At 36.3% G+C, this 23,309-nt stretch overlaps 1 protein-coding gene across 1 annotated transcript in view; it reads left to right on the plus strand.

Moving 5' to 3' along the window:
* The window catches only part of DYNC2H1 (dynein cytoplasmic 2 heavy chain 1), a 399,579-nt gene continuing 377,286 nt past the window's right edge, over positions 1,017 to 23,309 (plus strand). Inside the window, exons 1-12 of the mRNA XM_013969394.2 lie at positions 1,017 to 1,359; positions 6,164 to 6,334; positions 6,735 to 6,870; positions 12,901 to 13,019; positions 14,285 to 14,429; positions 15,172 to 15,404; positions 17,653 to 17,787; positions 17,893 to 18,006; positions 18,125 to 18,236; positions 18,563 to 18,687; positions 19,697 to 19,872; positions 22,827 to 23,022. Of these exons, the coding sequence (XP_013824848.2) occupies positions 1,165 to 1,359; positions 6,164 to 6,334; positions 6,735 to 6,870; positions 12,901 to 13,019; positions 14,285 to 14,429; positions 15,172 to 15,404; positions 17,653 to 17,787; positions 17,893 to 18,006; positions 18,125 to 18,236; positions 18,563 to 18,687; positions 19,697 to 19,872; positions 22,827 to 23,022 (1,857 nt within the window). The 5' untranslated portion in view covers positions 1,017 to 1,164. The remainder of the gene's footprint in view (positions 1,360 to 6,163; positions 6,335 to 6,734; positions 6,871 to 12,900; positions 13,020 to 14,284; positions 14,430 to 15,171; positions 15,405 to 17,652; positions 17,788 to 17,892; positions 18,007 to 18,124; positions 18,237 to 18,562; positions 18,688 to 19,696; positions 19,873 to 22,826; positions 23,023 to 23,309) is intronic.

The following is a 23,309-nucleotide window of genomic DNA, read 5'->3' on the forward strand; positions in this document are numbered from 1 at the left end:
GCATTGATCTCTCAGGAACGTTTTCTTATCTCTCCTTGCTATTCTTTGGCACTCTGCATTCAGATGCTTATATCTTTCCTTTTCTCCTTGGCTTTTTGCTTCTCTTCTTTTCACAGCTATTTGTAAGGCCTCCTCAGACAGCCATTTTGCTTTTTGTCTTTCTTTTCCATGAGGATAGTCTTGATCCCTGTCTCCTGTACAATGTTAGGAATCTCTGTCCATAGTTCATCAGGCACTCTATCAGATCTAGTCCCATAAATCTATTTCTCACTAGGTCATACCTGAATGGTCTACTGGTTTTCCCTACTTTCTTCAATTTAAGTCTGAATTTGGCAAAAAGCGATGTTTAAATAATATTCTGTTAAAATCCTCACTACAACCTAGATAATATTTCCCTAGTTTACAGATGTGGAACTTGATGCTGACAGAATGGTTTGCTAATGAGTGCTGGGGAAAAGGGAGCCCTAGAACTCCTTCAGCCTTCCTAAATCCACGCCATCCTGTTGCACTTGAAGACTAGTTCCATGTCTCCTAGTAATGATGCGTCCTAAGAAGTCAGCTGCTGCTGCTGCTGCTGCGTCGCTTCAGTCGTGTCCGACTCTGTGCGACCCCATAGATGGCAGCCCACCAGGCTCCCTCGTCCCTGGGATTCTCCAGGCAAGAACACTGGAGTGGGTTGCCATTTCCTTCTCTAATGCATGAAAGTGAAAAGGGAAAGTGAAGTTGCTCAGTCGTGGCCGACTCTTAGTGACCCCATGGACTACAGCCTGCCAGGCTCCTCCGTCCATGGGATTTTCCAGGCAAGATTACTGGCCTGGGTTGCCATTGCAAGAAGTCAGCAGAAAGCACTAAAGGCGGACTTGGCCACCTGACCCACACTTGCCCTAATCCCCCGCAATCGATGACGGCGGCGAGCAGCTAAGGAGCGCCGAGGTGGTCGATCGGCCCTTGAGCTTGGCGTGCGCGTGCCCGAGGCGGTTAATGCCGCCACGCAAGGACGTGTGCGCCGTCGCCATAGCGACTGCCCCTGGCAACGGCGAAGCCCCGCAGGCCGCGGGCGAGCTAGCGGCTGGGGCTGTCCGCGCCTCTCTTCTCGTTCATCCGCCTGCTTTCTCCGTCGTTCGCTCTTGCTGCCCACCCTCCCCGGTCCTCCTCTCCGGAGTCATGGCTGGCGTGCCCGGGGACGTGCGGAAGCTCTTCATTTTCGCCACTACTCGGAACTACTTTGGGCTGGTGTCGGAATCCTGGGACCACGCGCTTCTGGGCAATGGCCCCGAAATCAACAACTTTTTGGACGACGGGAACCAGATGCTCCTCAGAGTGCAGCGATCCGACTCCGGCATCGCCTTCTCCAACGTGGTATGCCTGCCTGCACCCCGCCCCGGCCTGCCTTTCTGTCCCGGGCTCAGCCGGACGGATGCCGGGTCCCTGGGAGCCTCCTGGCTTGGGTCCTCCTCCAGGGCCCGTGGCTATCCCTTCCGGACGAGCTGCGCGGGCCCCTCGCTTCACTTCGTTTCCAAGCTTGCATCCCGCCTGGCCGGAGGAAGCTCCCAGTCCGCTCACCAGCAGAGAACAATTACAGTCTTTCTAGTTTTTTTTTTTTTTTTTTTTTTTAATACTACATTTACGTTATAACTAAAAACACTAAATTTATCTTATTTATTTAAACTTTTTTTTTCTTTCTCCCTTTTCAGGTTCTTTGGGGGCAAGTTCTAGTGTATCTTTATATATATATTCTGAGTTTAAATTTACTCGAGGCAAAGAATAGTTAGAAATTAAAGTCTTTTACGAAATGATAAGATAGTTTAAATTCTTTTTTGTTGTACAACATGTGATGTATTGACGTTAATATTTATTTCATTGCTGCTTCTTCTGGCAGGATTGTTTAAGAAATGGGTGTACCTGCAACCAGCAGATAAACACACATAGGCACTCAGAGTAATGTAGAGAAACAATTGCCTCACATGTTAAAGGGGCTCAGTAAATGGATGAAAGTTAACAAATCATAGTCATATTTTTAAACCTCTTCCTCTGGTGTTCATCCATATCCCTAGGTCTAGCAGAGTATTTGATACACAGCAAACATTGAATGCATTTTTGTAGGATGATTGAATTATTCACCCTGTTATGAATCTTTAGTCTTGGATTTGACTCAATTCTATTCAATCACTGTATTTCCAACTCACTATATATAAGGCACTTTCCTTGGTTTAGTAAGTTTACAAAGATGTAAAAAGCATGGATAATCATAGTTGACAACTGCAGTCCGCCAGGCTTCTCTGTGCATGGAATTCTCCAGGCAAGGATACTGGAAGGGGCTGCCATTCCCTTCTCCAGGGGATCTTCCCGACCCAGGGATCAAACCTGTGCGTTGCAGGCAGATTCTTTACTGTCTGAGCCACCAGGAGGCCTGCTCCGATAAGTTAGTATTATATAATTCACAATAAGACCCCCTGCTTCTGCCTTCTGGAGCTTCACTCTGGATAATCTAGAATGACACATACTCAACAAATGATAAAATCAAGCACACTGCTGTAAATGCCTCTGAAAGTTTCAGTTCAGTTCAGTCACTCAGTCGTGTCCGACCATTTGTGACCCCATGGACTGCAGCACGCCAGGCTTGCTTGTCTATCACCAACTCCTGGAGCCTGCTCAAACTCATGTTCATCCAGTTGGTGATGCCATCTAACCAACTCATCCTCTGTCATCCCCTGCTTCTCCTGCCTTCAATCTTTCCCTGCATCAGGGTCTTTTCCAGTGAGTCAGTTCTTCGCATCAGGTGGCCAAAGTATTAGAGTTTCAGCTTCAGCATCAGTCCTTCCAATGAATATTCAGGACTGATTTCCTTTAGAATCTGAAAGTTTAGATAGAGTGTAATGGGAAAACAAGATGAGGGGTTTGGATTTGTAAAAAATATATCTTGGGTTGGGTAATGAAAATTGAATCTATAACTTTTTTACTTAAATACTTAAGCTAGTAGAGCCCAACAGTGTATTTTGTATACAGTCATACATCACAGTACAGATACTTAGTCATATTTGAAAATGTTTTTCTATATCTTAAGTTGTACTTTAGATGTCTGAGAGTCAGCATGATTTAACAAATTAACAAATATTAATTCACCCACTATGGTCTGGCATTGTCCTGGGTGCTAGGGATAAAGCCATGAATATGTCAGTTTATCTTCAAGGAGTAACATTCGAATGGACAAAAATAGGTTAAACACATCCACACAGATGGGGCTTCCCTTCAGCTGGTAAAGAATCCGCCTGCAATATGAGAGACCTGGGTTCGATCGCTGGGTTGGGAAGATCCCTGGAGAAGGGAAAGGCTACCCACTCCAGTATTCTGGCCTGGAGAATTCCATGGGCAAGTCCATGGGATTGCAAAGAGTCGGACACGACTGAGCGACTTTCACTTCACTTCACTTCATCCACACAGATATGTAATGTAACATAATTTTAGGTATTGATAAGTGCTGCCAGTAAAAATAGAGTAATCTTAAAGTAGTGATTGGGGTGGGGTGAGGAACTGCATTAAAATAGGGAAGGAGGGAATGCCTGTTTGGATTGGAGCCCTTTGAAATGAGATTTGAATGGTGAATTAGTTGTAGGCAGATTTAGGGAGGGGCTTCCCTGGTGGCTCAGAGGATAAAGAATCCGCCCCCAATGCTGGAGACCTGGGTTCAATCCCTGGGTTGAGAAGATCCCCTGGAGGAGGGCATGGCAACCCACTCTAGTAGCCTTGCCCAGAGAATCTCCATGGACAGAGGAGCCTAGAGGGCTATAGTCCATGGGGTTGCAAAGATTCCAACATGACTTGAGCTGGATCTCATCTTGGTTTCAAGGGGCTGGGAAAAAAAAAAATTACACAGTCATTGCTGAAGTTTAATGAATAACCGAAGAGTGGAAGTTTAAAATATGGACTGAGCATTTTGGACCTTATACACCATTTAGGTTGAAATACCAAGTTGTTGGTAGTTTTAAGCAAGAGAGATGTGATCTGGTTTATGCTGTAGGATAGAAGCTGGCGCATTTGTTTTTTTTCTTATAATGGGCTAGATAACAAATATTTTGGGCTTGGGTAGATTGTAAGGTCTCTGTCACAACTTGGCCATTGCCGTGAGAAAGCAACCTAGACTATGTGAATGACCGAGTGTGACTGCATTCAGCTTCATTTATGGACACTGAAGCTTGAATTTCATATCTTGAAATATTATTCTTTTGATTTTTTTTTTAAAAGTAGAAATAATTTTGAGCTTGTGAACTGTACAAAACAGGCAGAAGGTTGTAGTCTGCTGATCCCTGATGGATCCCAGAAGGTGATAGAGACATTTTGCAACCTCAGAAAAGAAATTATACCTTGCTTGCATGCTAAGTGCTTCAGTCATGTCCATTGACACTATGGACGGTAGCCTCCAGGCTCCTCGGTCCATGGGATTCTCCAGGCAAGAATACTGGAGTGGGTTGCCACTTCCTTCTCCAGGGGATCTTCCTGACCCAGGGATCGATCACATCTCTTATGTTTCCTGCGTTAGCAATCAGGTTCTTTAACATTAGCACCACCTAGAAAGCCCAATGTATACCTTAGTAATTATCAGATTAGAGTAAGTTAAGAGTAGATAGCAGTTGCTGATGATAGGGAAACTGGAAGATTAGGCTAGGAGTGCTGATTCTTTACTCAGGGAAGGATGAACAGCTGTAGCCACCTTACCTTTTGCTTTAACTCTGACTTTGGTTAAGGCAAAGCTTGTTGTCCTGATGCCCCACAGCACCTTGGCCAGTGACATAGTTACTGTTTTCAAAGTATGATATTAAAATGTGTGTTTTGTGAATATTCTTTCTTCACATAGGTGGAAGTAGAAAAGTTCAAGTGTATGGTCTATTTAATTACCAAGAAATGAATTTTTCAAATTACTTATCTGCAGTCTGCAGTTCTCACTTGCTTGTAATGGGAATAAAATGGTCATACTATATAGAACTCTACTGGGTGAAAATGAGAGTCTGAGAAAAGCAGTAATGCCAAGTAAATGACTGGTCCTTCCTAGTGGCTAAACAGATACAATGATTAGGATAAAAGTAGCACAGAAGCTCACTCATCTTTAGCGTGTTTCTTCACGCACAGCAGTGAACTTGTTTGAATTTTTTTTTTTTTTTAACAGCATAGACTTCTCTTCCTGGAAAAAGAAATGAGAACAATTTTGTGAATATGTGTATAATGCAAAAACTTCTTTAAAAAAAAAACTATTCTAAACAGTATAGTTTACAGCTCATGAACTAGTTGCTGTGAACTGGCCTATTTTAAGCATGATTGGGTTAGTGAATTCCAGTTTAGCTCAGACAGTTTTAATTTTAAATAATCTAGGTGTATGACAATTTAATAATAGAGTTTGATGCTCAAATACTTTATGCAAAAAACATTGGTTCAAGTAAAGATGATTTTAGGCGATAGACAACCTGTTTTTTTTTTGTTTTTTTTTTTGGTTTTTAGGTTGTCTGTTTATATAGAACTTAGTTTTGGGTAAGAGGGTAGTTGGGCTTCCCAGGTGGCATTAGTGGTAAAGAGCCCACCTGCCAGTGCAGGAGACGTGAGAGATGTGGGTTAGATCCCCGGGTCAGGAGGATGCCCTGGAGGAGGGCATGGCGACCCACTCCAGTGTTCTTGGCTGGAGAATTGCGTGGATAGAGGAACCTGGCAGGTTGCAGTTCATAGGGTCCCAAAGAGTTGGACATGACTGAAGTGACTTAATATGCACGCAAGAGGGCAATACACGTCCTTGTTACGGAGTTTCTGGAGTAGGGTGGAAAATTATACTACTCACCAATATGTACCTGGGCACACAGTTTTGATTTGTAGTATTAATGAATCTGGCTGGAGTGGAGTAGTTAGCAGTGTATGTCAACAATATTTTTGTAGTGCTTTTGTTAATAATCACATCAATTACCAAAGTAGCTTTATGATACAATCACCTATAAGTGGGGATACAATTTTCAAACCCAGGTTTTCTTACAGAGCAAAGACAGACTGATTATAATATACTATAATTATTTCTAAAGTATACTTTTACCAAGGGATAAAATTATAGATACAGCATTTTAGGATAATATTTTCAAATACTAACTTCATGAAAATAACATTAAAAATCATTTGTTTATCACTTTAGATTGATTTTGCTGACACAAAAGATAAAGTGCTGGTGTTTTTCAAGCTGCGACCTGAAGTAATTACTGATCAAAATCTACATAATAATATTCTTGTTTCATCTATGTTAGAATCACCTATTAATTCCCTTTACCAAGCTGTTCGGCAAGTATTTGCACCAATGTTACTAAAGGTGAGTAAATTAAAGTAGCTTGCATGATTATTGATTTTAGCCTAAGTCTTTGGATAAATGCTTTCATATACACAAATATAAATATTTATTGGTAATGTTGGTATTTTAGTTTATAAATTAAAATTTTTTTTAATTAAAAAAATAATGTAAGCTTTGTTGACAAATAGAGAAATTGGAAAAAGATGTAAAATGCAATCCACATCCATTCTTAAATTGTGATAGTAAATGACCTTTATAAAGTTTTAACTGTTGAAAGGACTTCTATCCCTCTCTTAAGAGATGGAGGTAGTGCCAGGCTTTGAGTGAAACTGGTATATTTGGACTTAGTTTTTGACAAGGTTTTAGGAAGCCTGTTTGGCAAGATATTGATCATCATGTGCTCTTGTCTGATTTTATTTAGGATCAGGAATGGAGCAGAAACTTTGATCCCAAACTTCAGAACCTTTTGAGTGAACTAGAAGCTGGTTTGGGTGTAGTTCTACGAAGATCAGATACTAACTTATCAAAACTGAAATTTAAGGAAGATGACACACGAGGTATTTAGCCATAATTTTATCAAAGAAAGTCAAAACTGTTGCCTTATTAGTACATAGTAAATTAATATACTGTTTCAAATATTTCTTTGCACCTTTGGATCGTCTCTGAGCTTGAGCTGATTTTCAGTGTATAGATTTATGTATGGATATGGAGAAGGGGAAAGTGTAATCTTTTTTAATGTGCAGTTTATGGAAATAATATGGTTGATTCTCATTGTTTTCAGCAGTTCTGTTTTATTAGGTCACGGTGAACACTGAGTTAGCAAATGCTGAAACATTGTGCCTAGGACCCTGTGAGCCTCTGGTCGTAACATTTTCACCAGCTGCTCAACATACAACTTCTTTTAGGTGTGTTTTTTAGACACATTATTTAATATATATTGTTGATGAATTATCATTGAGCTCGTGGGCAACAGCACTGTAACTCATGCCTGTATGAAGTTCATCTAACAGAAGCGCGTTCTCTTTAAGGCGCATCACAGTGCTCTAGTGCTAGGGACAGGAGACAGCACTGTTGTGCTCGGGGTCAATTTAAATAGCAAAACCACCCACAAAAAGCACAAAATGTGAAACTATGACACTACATAGACTATGAAAAACACATTTATTTACAGTAGGAGATAGAAAAAAGACAAGCAGTGTTGCTTTGTTCAACCTTCAGTTCAGTTCAGTCGCTCAGTCGTGTCCGACTCTGTGACCCCATGAATCGCAGCACGCCAGGCCTCCCTGTCCATCACCAACTCCCGGAGTTCACTCAGACTCACGTTCATTGAGTCAGTGATGCCATCCAGCCATCTCGTCCTCTGTCCCCTTCTCCTCCTGCCCCCAATCCCTCCCAGCATCAGACACTTTCCATTGAGTCAACTCTTCACATGAGGTGGCCAAAGTACTGGAGTCAGCTTTAGCATCATTCTTTCCAGAGAACACCCAGGGCTGATCTCCTTCAGAATGGACTGGTTGGATCTCCTTGCAGTCCAAGCAACCTTAGCTGGAAACAAAGGTGTTGGGCAACTAAAATTTCTCACAGCTCTGTGTGTCTGCAAATGACCATGAGTGCTCTGAGAGTAGTGACTTTGGATACATATAAATGTTAATGAGTAGGTGACTTCATAAATACAGAATCTGTGAGTAATGAGGATTGATACTAATTGTTTATTTGCAAAGATAATAAACCAGTGACTGTTATTTTAAAATGTATTTTTTTCTGAAGCTGATTATAATTTTGTGGCCATAGATAAATTATTTCCTAAGAACAATTAAGATGAAATTCATGACATACAGAAATCATTGGTTTAAAATATTAGATGTAGTTTTATACTCTGCTTGAATAGTAAAATAAATCCTTTCTAAATCCTTTCAGAATCTCATACAACCAGAAAGATTAGTGAATTTATTTCCAGCACGTGATTAAGCAACTAGAGATTGTCCATTTCATTAGGAAACTTCAATGCAAATTTGAAAGAAAACTGTTTTAATTTAATTAAAACTGTTTTAAAACCTTTATTTTTTCTTCCAGTTTTATTGAGATATGATTGACATACAGCAGTGTAAAAGTTTAAGGTGTATAGTATAACGATTTGACATAAAATACATCAAACAATGATTATCACGTAAGTTAGTGAATATCCATCACCTCATGTGGATACAAAATTAAAGGAATAGGGAAAAATCTTTCTTGTGATGAGAACTCTTAGGAGTTACTTGCTATCTTATCTCTCTCACGTATGACCTATCAGTGCTGCTTACTATTTATCATGCTGTCGCTCCCTTGGCGGCTCATTGACATAGAATCTACCTGCCAGTGGAGGAGGCATGGGTTCTATCCCTGGCCTGGGAACGTATCTTGGAGGATGAAATAGTAGCCCACTTCTGTATTCTGCTGGGATTCCCTGGTGGCTCAGAGGTTAAAGCATCTGCCTGTAATGCAGGAGTCCTGGGTTCGATCCCTGGGTCGGGAAGATCCCCTGGAAAAGGAAATGGCAACCCACTCCGGTATTCTTGCCTGGAGAATCCCATGGACGCAGGAGCCTGGTGGGCTACAGTCCACAGGGTCACAAAGAGTCGGACACGACTGAGCGACTTCACTTCTGTATTCTTGCCAGGAGAACCTCATGGACAGAGGATCCTGAGGACTGTAGTCCATGAGTTTGCAGTCAGACGTGACTGAGTGACTGAACCACAACAACATTGCATCCCTACTAATTTATCTTTTGAAATTTGTACCTCTTAACCACCTTCATTCAATTCACTATGATGAGTGTAGTTATAATATGTTGCCATGGAAAGATATTACATATTTCTTAACTATATTCCCTACAGGGTACATTTGATACCAGTGACTCGTTTATTTTGTAACTGACGGCTACAAAGCTTAGGTTTCTCCAGAAACTTGTAGTTGAAGCCAGGCATGGCGGGTGGGCAGGGGTAAGCACATGGTGGCCCTATAGCTCGTGCCTCACTCTGGCCATGAGCTGGTGGCACCAACTCTTTATAACTCTGCTTTTGTTTTATTGTTCATTTGTTTCTTAGGTTCCACATATAAGTGAGATTATTCAGTATTTGTCTTTCACTGCCTGACTTACTCAGCATAATGCCATCTAGGCATATACATGTTATCACAAATGGCAAGATTTTGTTCTCTTTTATGACTAAGTAATAATATTCCATTGTATATATGTACTACATCATCTTTTTCTATTCATCTATTTATGGGCATGTACCTTGCTTCTGTATCTTGGATATTGTAAATACTGCTGCAGTGAACATAGGAGAACATATATCTTTTTTAATTAGTGTTTTTGTTTTTTTCATTTAAATGCCCAGAAGTGTAATTGCTGGATCATATGATAGTTCTAGTTTTAATTTTTTGAGCAATCTCCATGCTGCTTTCCATAATGGCTGCTCTACTTTCCCTTCCATTTTTCATGTGCCTGTTGGCCATCTGCTTCTTTTCTTTGGAAAAATGTTTATTCAGATCCTCTGGCTATTTAAAAAAGTTTTAATAACAAAGCAATGTTATTTTTTGATATAGAATTATATGAATTTTTTGTTTATTATGAATATTAACCCCCCTTCCCCACCTTACTGGGTTTCCCTAGTGGCTCAGACTGTAAAGAATCTGCCTGCAGTGTAGGAGACCTGGGTTTGATCTCTGGGTCAGGAAGATCCCTTGGAGAAGGGAATGGCTACCGACTCCAGTATTCCTGCCTGGAGAATTCCATGGAGGAGCCTGGCAGGCTACAGTCCATGGTGTTGCCAGTATCTTGTGGTTTTACCAGATTCATTGATGAGATCTAATTTTTTTTTTCTTTTGTGGCATTGTGAGGATTTCCTATGTATAGTATCATGTGCAAACAGTGACATTTGAGCTTCTTTCTTTCCAATTTGTGTTCCTTTTATTTCTTTTTCTTGTCTGATGGCTGTGGCTAGGACTTCCAGTACTATGTTGAATAAAAGTGGATGAGAGTGGCCATCCTTGTCTTGTTTCTGATATTAGAGGAGGTGCTTTCAGCTTTTCACCCTTAAGTATGATGTTAGCTGTGGGCTTATCACATATGACCTTGATTATGTTCCCTCTATACCCCACTTTGTTGTTGAGAGTTTTTAATCATAAATGGACTCTTACTTTTGTCAAAAGTTTTTCTGTATTTATTGAGGTGATCTTGTGATTTTTATTCTTCAGTTTGTTAATGTGGTATCACATTGATTGATTTTTGGATATTGAATCATCCACATCTCTAGGATAAATCCCACTTGACTGGTGTATGGTCCTTTTAATGTATTGTTGAGTTTGGTATGCTCATATTTTGTTGAGGATTTTTGTACTCATATTTATTGTGATACTGACCTTTAATTTTCCTTTTTTGTGATTCTTTGTCTGGTTTTGATTTTAGGGAGATGCTGGCCCTGGAAATTGAGTATGGAAGGATGCCTTCCTCTGTAGTTTTTTGGAATAATTTGAGAATGATAGGTGTTAACTTTTCTCTGCAATATTTGGTAGACTTCACCAAACCATGTGATGTGTGAAGCCATCTAGTCCTGGACTGCAGTACTTGGGAGTTGTTTTTTACTAATTCAGTTTCATTACTGGTAGTTGTTCTCATATTTTTCTATTTCTTCCTGATTCATTCTTGGGAAATAGTACATTTCTAGGAATTTGTCCTTTTCCTCTAGGCTGTCCATTTTATTGGTGTATAATTGTTTTTAATAATATCTTATGACTCTTTGAATTTTTGCAGTGTCAGTTCCTTTTTGTTTCTGATTTTATTGATTTTGGCCCTCTGTCCTTTTTTCTTGATGAGTCTGGCAAAGTTTATCAATGATGTTTATATTTTTTTAAAGAACCAGCTCTTAGTTTCATTGATCTTTCTATTACTTTTTAGTTCCTGTTTCATTTATTTCTGCTTTGATCTTTATGACTTCTTTCCTTCTGCTAACTTTTGGCTTTATTTATTCTTTTTTTCTAGTTACTTGAGGTGTAAAGTTAGGTTGTTTGAGATTTTTGTTGTTTTGTGGAATAGGCTGTATCACTATAAACTTCCCTCTTAGAACTGCTTTTGCTCCATCATGTAGATTTTAGATTGTTGTGTTTTTATTTTCATTTTTCTTCAGGTATTTAAAAAATTTTTTTGCTATGATTCATTGTTTGTTTGTAGCATGTTGTGTAGCCTCTACTTGTTTGTGATTTTTTTTTTTGCAATTTTTTCCCTGCTAGTTGATTACTTGTCTCAGAGCATTGTAGTCAGAAAAGATGCTTGATCTGATTTCAGGTTTTAAAATTTGCTGAGTTTTGTTTCTGTGGCCTAGCATGGGATTTGTCCTAGAGAATGTACCATATATATTTGAAATAAATGTATATTTTGCTGCTTGTGGGTGTAATGTCCTATATATGTATCTATAAGTTTATTTGGTCTAATGTGTTGTTTAAGGCCATTGTTTCCTTATTCATTTTCTGTCTGAATAAGATGTCCATTGATGTAAGTGGGAGGTTAAAGTTCCCTACTATGAATTTATTATTGTCAGGTTTTCCCTTTATGTCTTAATATTTGCTTTATGTATTAGACGTTCCTATGTTGGTTGGATATATACTTACATTGTGTTATATCTTCTTGGATTGATCACTAATCATTGTGTAATGTCCTTCTTTATCATTTGTGACAGTCTATTTTTTTTTATTTGACATGTGTTGCTTTCTTGATTTCTATTTACTTTGAATACTTTTTCCCATCCCCTTTCAGTCTCAGTGTGACCTTAGATCCAAAGCAAGTCTCCAGGAGGCAACATATATATGGGTTTTGTTTTCATATCCATTCAGTCATTTTTAAAGTACTTATTGATAAGTGTGTACTGATTGCCATTTTGTTAATTGCTTAGGGGTTGTTTTGTTGTTCGTTTTTGTTCATAGAAATTGTAAAATTCATTTTCTGTACTTCGTGAATAATACAGAAATGTGCGAAATCAGCAAATGAAGCCAATTACTTTCTGGCTTTTCATTTTTAATTGTTTCCTTCTTTTTCCTAGTTTTTTTGGGATAATTGACATGTAGCATTATGTAAGTTTCAGGTATATAATATAATAATTTGACTTGCATGCAGCATGAAATGGTTGTCACAGTAAGTTTAGTGAACATCCATTATGCTGTAGATACAAAGTTAAACAAAGAGTTTCCCTTATGATAAGAAACCTTAGGATATATTCTTTTTAGAACTTTCACATATAACATAAAGCAGCACTATTTACAATATTGTACATTATATCTTTAGTACTTATTTAATCTTATAACTAGTAGTTTGTATCTTTTGAGCAGCTTCATCTACTTCCCCCTCTCCTCATTCCCCACCTCTGGTAACCAACAGTCTAATCTCTTTTTCTATTAGTTTATTTGTTTGTGATATTTTGAAGTTATAATTGACTTATAATAATATATTAGTTCCTGGTATACAAAATATAGTATTTCATTTTTTCTTTACATTTCAAAATGATAACCATGATAATAGTTGATATTTCTTATTTTTCCCTTTCACTTTTCAGGTATTCTTACACCAAGTGATGAGTTCCAGTTTTGGATAGAACAAGCTCATCGTGGAAGTAAACAGATTACCAAAGAAAGAGCCAGTTATTTTAAAGAATTATTTGAAACAATTGCAAGAGTATGTGATTCGTATATAGTTATATATCAGGTTTTGATAGAAATACTGTAGCATTCAATTTTTTATTAGCTTTATCTCTGTTTTAAAATCATTATTTGATGGCTTTGGACAAAATATATTCTTCAGATGTAGCAGAGTTTACTTAAGATATGTTATTAAAATGAGTACAACTTAGAAGTCCAAACTTCTGAAAAGTTAAATTCTAATCACTAGAAAGTATTTTTTGCAAAAATATTATTACTTTTGCTGTCTTGCATACAGGGTTATCATTACCATCTTTCTAAAGGTTCGATACAGGTTACAGGATGCTTGGGGCTGGTGCACTGGGATGACCCAGAGAGATGATATGGGGAGGGAGGTGGGAGGGGGGATTCAGGGTTGGGAACTCATGTACACCTGTGGTGGATTCATGTCAATGTATGGCAAAACCAATACAGGATTGTAAAGTGAACAAGAATATATATATATATATATATATATATAAAATTACTTTTATGCAGGTATATAGAAAAAAATGAGAAGCCCAATATTAAGAGGTTTGTCCATGTGGAGATAATATGTTCTTTTGGAAAATTGTTCACTTTTTTCATATTAGCAGTTTGGAGGAATCTGAAATATAAAAAGTCTTAGTTTGATACTTTATTAGATTATTGATTATTATTTGATTATTATTTATTGATTATTCCTTGATATATCTATGGAGAGGTTAAATAAGTGACCATTTTGTTTTACAAAAATCTATTCTTTTCAAAATATTTAGTAATTTTTTTATTCATTCTAAGTATTATTTCATTATTGCCATTTGAATGAAGTGTTTGAAGTGGTTTAAAACTTTTTTTGTGGCAGTGATGAAATTTAGAATAATATACCATGTACTAGATTTGTACTATCAGTAACATTGTGCAACCCAGGAAATGAATGAATAAGAATAAATGAAGTGAAAAAGGTAGTGTATAAATAGTGTTAAATAAACACTCTATTGGATAAATAAAACATGAATCCAAATTTAGAGGAAAGTAGGCCAAGGGTAAAAATAAGTTTATAGGGTTTATGCAATTCTTATTTTTTCTTCTTGCTTTTATGAAATTTATGTTTGTGAAGGATCAGATAGGGTATTTGCATAAAGAAGTTATATAGCATCTGATAGAAGAAGAGGAGAAAATAATGGCAGATATTAGAATTGTAGCACTTCTGGCAATGTTTTGTTAATATTGCCCTCGGTGCAAATATGATTATGTTTAAAAATGAATGCATTTCGGTTTTAGGAATTTTATAACTTGGATGGTCTGTCCTTATTGGAAGTGGTTGACTTGGTGGAGACAACTCGGGATGTTGTAGATGATGTGTGGAGACAAACAGAACATGATCCTTATCCTGAATCACGAATGTTACATCTCTTAGATATTATAGGTACTAGTAAAGAAATACACTTTTGAAATTTTGGAAGCTTGCTTTATTTTATTTTCTATTTTTTCCTTTAAGTCCTTCTCTGAAATGCTCCTTAATAGAGTAATTGTTGCTTAAAGTAACTCTTAGAGCAAATTATATAGGATTATTTAAGTAGATATTGGTACATAGTTAATTTAAATCATAGTGTCAATTTCTTTGATAATCAAATTAACATAGATTTTTTTATGTATGTGAAAAATGCATGTATTAGTTTAGACTTTATTTTTAACCAACTGAAAAGTTTAATGTATATTGGATTATCTGTCAATAAAAAAAATATAAGTTTTGACTTAGAATATACCTTTCTCATTATTATCCTAAGGAGCTATCAGACAAGTACATAAAAGGACATTTTTTACAGCATTGTTTGTAAAATGAGAGTAGAAACAAATAGCAGTTGAGAACTGATTATGTAGTGTCATATCCATACTGTGAGACTGAGGCCTTTAAAAAATTCTATGTATATTTCTGCGCTTCAGAGATATACATAATATAATGAAAGATGCAAATATATAAATACATGTGTGCGTGTGTGTTTTAAAAAATATTTATTAACAGTGCTTGTCTAAAGGTGTGGATGTGGTATTTCATAGATTGTTGACCTGTTAATTTATATATCATTTTAATTTAATAAAAAGCATGTATTCCATAGTTATTTGTTAAAAAGATATGTTCATTAAACGTTCGTTTTGCACCTTCTTAGGTGGCTCATTTGGAAGATTTGTTCAGAAGAAGTTGGGAACGTTGAACCTCTGGGAAGATCCTTATTACCTTGTGAAGGAAAATATGAAAGCTGGTATTTCAGTTTGTGAACAGTGGGTGACTGCCTGTAGTCATCTGACAGGTCAGGTGTGGCAGCGCTATGTTCCTCACCCGTGGAGAAATGAAAAATATTTTCCTGAAACACTTGACAAGCTTGGCAAACGCCTTGAAGAGGTATCTTCATTTGGGGCTTTGTTTTTAAGTGTGAAGTAGGTTCTTACTTGTTTGAGAGTACATTTTATAATCATGAAGAACTACACATCGGATGGAAATTGTTTAAACTCTCGGGAGAGGAGAAGCGCTCACGTTCACGTGAGATGATTTGTGCGGCTTGTGACACAACATCAGGTGCCCAGGGGGTGCTGAGTGGTGGTGTCCACATCCTTCCTTTTTCTTTGGTGTGTGGCTGTTCAGTTTTTAAGTCATGAACTTCTATTTTGTTGTTCTTTGTTATAAAAAAGATAACCCACCCATCTACGTATGGAAGCTTTCAGAGTTTCTCTTGGCTATTGAAATTATTTTGCAAGCAGAGACAGTATTTTAGGGAGTATTCAGTGGTAATATTTGAAATAGCTGCTTCATTTATGTAAATCAGAGTTTCAGTATAGAACTTACATACTTAACTTGAAGAGGCAGGCAAAGATTGCAGAGCTGACTTTTTCCCTTTGTGCTTAAGGGAGTCATTGTCCTTTGGGGATTTTTTGTTGTTGTTGTTTTGGTAGTTTATTTCATTTTTTCCTGCCTGTGCTGTGTGGCTTGGAGGATCTTAGACCAGGGACTGAACTCAGGCCCAGGCAGTGACAGTGCTGACAGGGAATTCCTGCTGCTGTTGTTTTTAACCTCTTATGAGGAACTTGAAGCATACATAAAAGCAGCATGGTATAATGAATGTCAGTTTCAGCAGCCACTGGCGTCCTTCAGTTCTTGTTCCATCTTTGTCCTCCCTGCCTTCCTTTTTTTTTCTTGCTGAAATATTTTTAAAGCCAATCCATGAAATCTTGTACTTTTACTCTTAAAAGGTAATCATAATATCAATATCACACCCAACAAAATGAGAATAATTTCTTAATATCATTATTTATGTAATCAATATACAAGTTTACTGATTGTCTCAGAAATATTTTTAGTTGCTAAATGTTAGTTTACTTGAACCAAGTTGCTTTGTAGGCAGTAGCATGTAGCTCTCATACATTAAAGGAGGCAAGTAGTGTCTGGTTTTCCCGCTTTTCATGAGTTAAGTTTGATCTGTGGGTTCATGTACGATTAATCTGATTTATCTGTTAAAATGCTGTTCACCAACTTTTTCTTAATGATTGATTGTGAGATGGTGTTTTAATTCTGTTCTTTCTGCGTTTATTAGTGATGATGGAAGAACTTTTTATCAGTTTTTTAGGTACCTGAAATATATTTTGTATAGGAATGGCAATATAGACAATTACTTTTTTCCTTTTGTTTATCACTTTTTAGAACAATGCATAGTAAGTATCATAGTAGGTTTCATAGGCAGTCAATGATTTTTAAAATAATACCATTATGAAACTATGATTTTTTTAAATATTTCAACCTGTTGTATTTATTATTGTAGTTATTATTACTATACTCAATTTGTCCCACCTTGTACAAAGAATACCCCTTTAAGTTGTGTCTCTATCATTTTGATATGAAGCCAGTATTTCTTTGGTAACTTTTTTACATTCAGACCTCTCAAAATGTACCTACCCATCTTCTACATTTTCCATTTTGTATGTGGAATTAGTCATTTCTCCGAAGGTCTTGTTAGAGGAAAATAGAGTTTAGTGACAACAGTCTGGTTGATGAAGTAGTAAACATTTAACTGTCAATGCTTTTAGGCTTTCTCAGTAGACAGCATTGTTAAATCAGTATTTTTGTTTTTATGAAGAGAAAAATAAATCGTGAATTTGTGCTGATAATTTCAACACAAATGAAAGATTATAGCATTTTTACTTAGCCTTTTAATTCCTTTTGATGGTTGGTAGAAAATTTAAATAAAAATGAAATGTTTTCCAACTGTTTGTAAGTTATACATAATGGAGTTGTTAACAGATTGTTTCTTTATTAGAAGAGCAAATTTAATGCAGACTAATGAAAATCAGAAGGTTTGCTATAGTGAGGAGGAGAGACTAAAACTTTACTTAAAATAAGTATTAAAATCAGTTTAAAAATATTTAGATTTTATATGTATTCACTAGATTTGAGCACACTGATTGATAGTACAGTGTGTCTTTGAGCATCACTTTGAGTATTGATGAGTAGTAATTATCACGTTTATAGTTTCAGTTTTATTTTTCATTTTAAGAAACTGAGGTTAAAGAAATTCTTGCCCAATAACTTTAGCTTTTGGATTATTTGTGTTGATTTATTGATATGAGTAAATTTCTTGTTTTAATATTTTATGTTTTAGGTCTTGGCTATTAGAACAATTCATGAGAAACTTCTCTATTTTTCACCTGCCAGTGATGAGAAAATCATATGCCTGGCTCGAGTATTTGAACCTTTTGCTGGCCTGAATCCTGTGCAATATAATCCATATACTGAGGTTGAGTATATATATGTTTGTCTGCATAATTTCCTATTTGTGTTGTTCTTTTTAAAGGCAAATTTTGAAAATATTAAAGTCTAACTGTATCGTTATTTTTTTTAGCCTTTATGGAAAGCTGCAGTGTCTCAGTATGAAAAAATTATTGCACCTGCAGAACAAAAAATAGCAGGAAAATTGAAAAGCTATATTTCAGAAATTCAGGACAGTCCACAACAGGTAAAATATTCAAATAATTAATTTTTAACATTTCTCTTAAGCTATTTGAGGAGATATGTGTATTTTTACCTAGTTGATTCATTTGGGATGAACATATACTCATTTTGTTTTATATTAGCTTCTTCAGGCATTTCTGAAATATAAAGAGTTGGTGAAGCGTCCAACCATAAGCAAAGAATTGATGCTAGAAAGAGAAACTTTATTGGCAAGGCTTATGGACTCAGTTAAAGGTAAAAGTTATCAGAGATTATAGTGTTTGCTTAAAAATTATTTTTGTAGATTACTTTTCTTTTGTTGTATACCATTTTTGATTAAGATATTTTTATGGCATCTATATGTTGAAGATTAATTTATTGTTTCTGTAATAGATGACAGGCTTTTAGAATTAGCTGGTTATTTCCTTTCTCTCACTTGATACATGATGAGGTCCCTGAGGATGACCAACTATTACTATTTTTCTATACACAATATTTGACATAGTGTTTGGTACATAGAAGTCATTTTGGAAAACTTTGCTGAATGTATGTAATCATTTATATGATTTAAATGTTTACAGATTTTCGATTAGATTTTGAAAATCGATGCCGTGGGATTCCTGGCGATGCATCGGGACCACTTGCTGGCAAAAACCTTTCCGAAGTTGTCAATAATATAGTTTGGGTTCGCCAGCTGGAACTGAAGGTATTTATTTAAATAAAAGTTGAAGGACACAGTTGTGAAATGTGCTAAATTAATGTAAAGGCAATCTAGAACTGTAGTGAAAACATTAAGAAAATATTTCCATCTAATTTCGTGTGATAATTAGAATTCTGAGAAACTGAAAAATATGAAAAATAGATAATTTTCAAAGGATCTTTAAATTATTTGAAGTGTATATTTACAGGATCCTGGTAGGTGCAAAATATATATCTATAAGTATGTTTATATAAATAAATCATCCTAGGTGGAAAGGAAGTTAAAGAGATAGAGAAAGGTAATTATAGTATTGCTTAAGGTAGTGTCAGCAATTTATAGATTTAAAGGACTATTATTTTAATATTTTCAAAGTTGATCTAAGAATCTTATATGTTTACTAATTTGTGTGTGGTACAATATCTTGCATTTGACTCATGTAATAAATATTTGTTGGTTATATGATTAAGAGCAAGCAAATTATTATTATTAGTAACAGTATTATAAAGGCTGGCATATTTGAGAATTCTACTTACTCAAGTTTATATTTTGATGTTTTTTTCTCTAATACTCTGCTTAATTTTGTCAGTCAGCTTTCCAAAATGCTGCATTGTTCTTTGTATAGTTGTGGAGGAAAGGCATTCTTCTTTAATTGCATCCACATTGGCCTAATTATTGTTTGAGCTCTTAACCAGAGCATTTAATAAAGAGCATAAAGTAGTACATAACATATTTAAGACTATTGTTGAGTTCTTAGAGTTTCCTCTAAATTTCCTTTATCGTACCCTGCAAATTATGCCTTGTATGTGTTATTGTCTGTGTTTTGCTATTCTGAGGTGGTGTAATTCAGAAGCACAGTAGCAGTTGATATTCTTAAATTCACTGGAAAATCTTCTATTTTACTGTTTATGGATAAATGGGAAAATAGTTTCTGTATCACAGACCAGAGAAGTGCTGATTTTATGCTAATTTTGTGGGAATTTAAATAATAAATATTCTTGTAATTTGGCTTTTTAAGGTGGATGATACTATCAAGATTGCAGAAGCTCTTTTATCTGACTTGTCAGGGTTTCGATCTTTCCATCGAAGTGCTGAAGATCTCTTAGACCAGTTTAAATTATATGAACAAGAACAATTTGATGATTGGTCCAGGGATATTCAGTCTGGTTTGTCTGATTCCAAATCTGGTTTGTGGTAAGTATAAGTATACTACACAGTGAAATCTACATAAGAATCTTTTTCCTTATATTATTAATTCAGTGACAAGATTGTTTTCTGTTTGGTTAGTTTTTGATGATCAACTTTTAAGTCATTGAAATTGGAAACTTTGACCCCCTTTCCTTTGCTTCTATTACCTGTTCCCCAGAACAGCAGATCCTTAATTTGAAATTAGGCTTGCATGCTCCATGGTTTTTTGTTATTGGTATATGAATGTTTTCCTACCTTTTTATATTAATATTATATATCCCCCACACAGACACTGTAAATGAAAATTTCATTTTTCTAAGCTCCTTGAGATGAAGAATGTTTCTTTTTGGTGTCTAATATAGTAAGGGTTTATAAATATTTATTAGGCTATATTGAATGTAATTTAATTGGTTAACCTTATTATTCTAATGGGTATCTAAAATGGATGGCCTAAAAATCACCATTGTTTCTTTGTTCAGATCAACTTTCCCTAGTGTGTTATTGTCCGTAGTTTAAAAAACTTGCCACGTTTTCATTTTTAGAAACTTGGTACTTTTTAAAAGTAACTTTGGCATAATATGAAATTCTGTTTGTTTCACCTATACTGCTGTAACAAATAATTAGGCCAAAGTGGTAGCTTCCTAAACTGAATGAATGATTTTTTTTCTTTTATCTTGCATTTTGGCTTTGGAAGAAGAATTAAAGAACTAAAGGTGCTAAAGCATAATGATTATAATTTTATGCCATTTAATTCTTTCCTTTTCTACCCTGAGCCTAAAATATGAGAGGTGGTTCTACCTGCCCCCTTCACCCAAAGTAAAGAGTTCTTTGGTCATTTGGTTTTGGAGAATTAGTACATTTATCACTACAGCTCTGGTGGAGATCCACTGTGTAGGATAGTGTATCAAAAGCGTTGAGATCTGCAATAAAAACCATATTTAACTTTGTTCAACCTATGTGTTTCATATTTGGTGATGAAACTCCAAACTCTCACTTTGTTTTTTTTTTTGGTAAACCCATCATTGTCACATAGAAATAAGTGTGTTTTGGAACATATTTCAATATATGCTGGAATGTAGAAACTAACTTTGAATATTAGTTTCAAACAAAGGCAAAAAGTGTCACTGTTATAATATTCTGAGAGGCTTTATGTTCTTGTAGGACAGTTTGTGTGTGTGTGTGCTCAGTCACTCAATCATGTCCAACTCTGAGACCCCATGGACTGTAGCCCACCAGGCTCCTCTGTCCGTGGAATTTTCCAGGCAAGAATACTGGAGTAGGGTTGCCATTTCCTTCTCCAGGGGATCTTTCCAACGCCGGGATTGACCCTGCGTCTCTTGTGTCTCCTGCATTGGCAGGTGGATTCTTTACAGATGCATCACCTGGGAAGTTTGGACAGTTTGGGCTAAATTATTATTTTAAGCCATTTAAAAATATCTGCTTTTTATTATACTTCATTTTATGTGTTATTAAGAAGACTGAAAGATTAGTTCTTTGCTTTTCAGTAGCTTACTTTCTAAGACCTGCAAGTTCTCCTAATTGTGAAAGTGATTTGAAAGAAAGAGTATTATATAAACCTGATCCTGAAAGAAGGGTCATAAAAAGGTAGTACTTTAAATTTATCTCAGTGTTTTCACAATCCAGGGAGACTTGAGTGTCCCAATGTAAATTTTGCTATTGTGGCTTTAGAAGAATCAGGAAAAAAACAGTCTTTACATAGTGAAACAAAGAATAGGGGAATAAAGTATTTGAATATCTCTGTGTTCATTGGAAGGACTGATGTTGAAGCTGAAACTCCAATACTTTGGCCACCTGATGTGAAGAGCTGACTCTTTTGAAAAGACCCTGATGCTAGGAAAGATTGAGGGCAGGAGGAGAATGGGATGACAGAGGATGAGATGGTTGGATGGCATCACTGACTCAATGGACATGGGTTTGGGTGGACTCTGGGAGTTGGTGATGGACAGGGAGGCCTGGCGTGCTGCAGTTCATGGGGTTACAAAGAGTCAGACACAACTGAGTGACTGAACTGAACTGAACTAATATTTTAATATTCTTTATTATTGATCCTTTAATAGAAGTATTAAAGAATCAGATAGACTGACTAAAAATCTAAAATATATTTTAGAAAGTGAATCAAATTATGATGGATTTGATGTCTATTTTGAATTTTAGCTGAATTTTAAGAGATTGACTTTTCTGAGTTCAAAGACTGCTTGGTTGAAATATTACTATGATGGTGTATTTTGGATATTATAGTTTGTTATCAAGATCTGAATCATGAAATGTTATGTGAAATAAATGTAATTTGAAAAATAATTAAAAACTGTTTTTTTACTTGAGTTAATTTTGTTTGTTAGGCTTCCCTGGTGGCTCAGTGGTAAAGAACCCACCTGTCAATGCAGGACATGTGTGTTCAATCCCTGGGTGGGGAAGATCCCGTGAAGAAGGAAATGGCAACCTCCTTCAGTAATTTTGCCTGGAAAATCTCATGGACAGTGGAACCTCATGGGCTATATAGAGTCCATGGGGTTGCAAAAGAGTTGGACATGACTTACTGACTACTGCCGCTATTAATTTGCTTCAGTCGTGTCCGACTTTCTGCGACCCCATAGACGGCAGCCCGCCAGGCTCCGCCATCCCTGGGATTCTCCAGGCAAGAACACTGGAGTGGGTTGCCATTTCCTTCTCCAGTGCATGAAAGTGAAATGTGAAAGTGAAGTTGCTCAGTCGTGTCTGACTCTTCACGACCCCATGGACTGCAGCCCACCAGGCTCCTCTGTCCATGGAATTTTCCAGGCAAGAGTACTGGAGTGGGGTGCCAGTGCCTTCTCCGGATTTAGTGACTAAAGAGCAACAATTTTACAGCAAAGTTGTAAAAACTGTTATGTTTTTAATCAGTCAAAAGGGTGAGAACATGAAATTGTGAAATTCAAAAAGTTATTTATTTTGTTTTGTAGTATTGAGGCTAATAGCCGAATTATGGAGTTGGATCCTAATGACGGATCATTAAAAGTGCATTATTCAGATCGGTTGGTGATTCTTCTGAGAGAAGTTCGTCAGCTTTCTGCACTTGGTTTTGTTATTCCTGCCAAAATACAGCAAGTTGCAAACATTGCACAGAAATTCTGCAAGCAAGCAATTATTCTGAAACAAGTATGAAATGATATTTTTGAAAACATGGCTATTCTGAGTTTATTACATTAGAATATTTTAAGGGCTTTGTTTTCTGCTTTTGATTTTATTAGGCTAATAGAATAGCACCGTTAAGTCTTATGAAGTTATAGTTTGTAAATGACCGCATTACAAACTTGGCTTTGTAATCCTCTTTGTGGGAATTTTATTAGCTTGAGGTATTAGTTACTGCTTTTCATTCTCAAAGCATTTGGAAAAATAGAATATTATTCTTTCTCTTTTTTTTTCTTTTTTCTTTCATGTTGCTA

Source organism: Capra hircus, chromosome 15 (assembly GCF_001704415.2).
Source record: "Capra hircus breed San Clemente chromosome 15, ASM170441v1, whole genome shotgun sequence".
NCBI classification, from domain to species: domain Eukaryota; kingdom Metazoa; phylum Chordata; class Mammalia; order Artiodactyla; family Bovidae; genus Capra; species Capra hircus.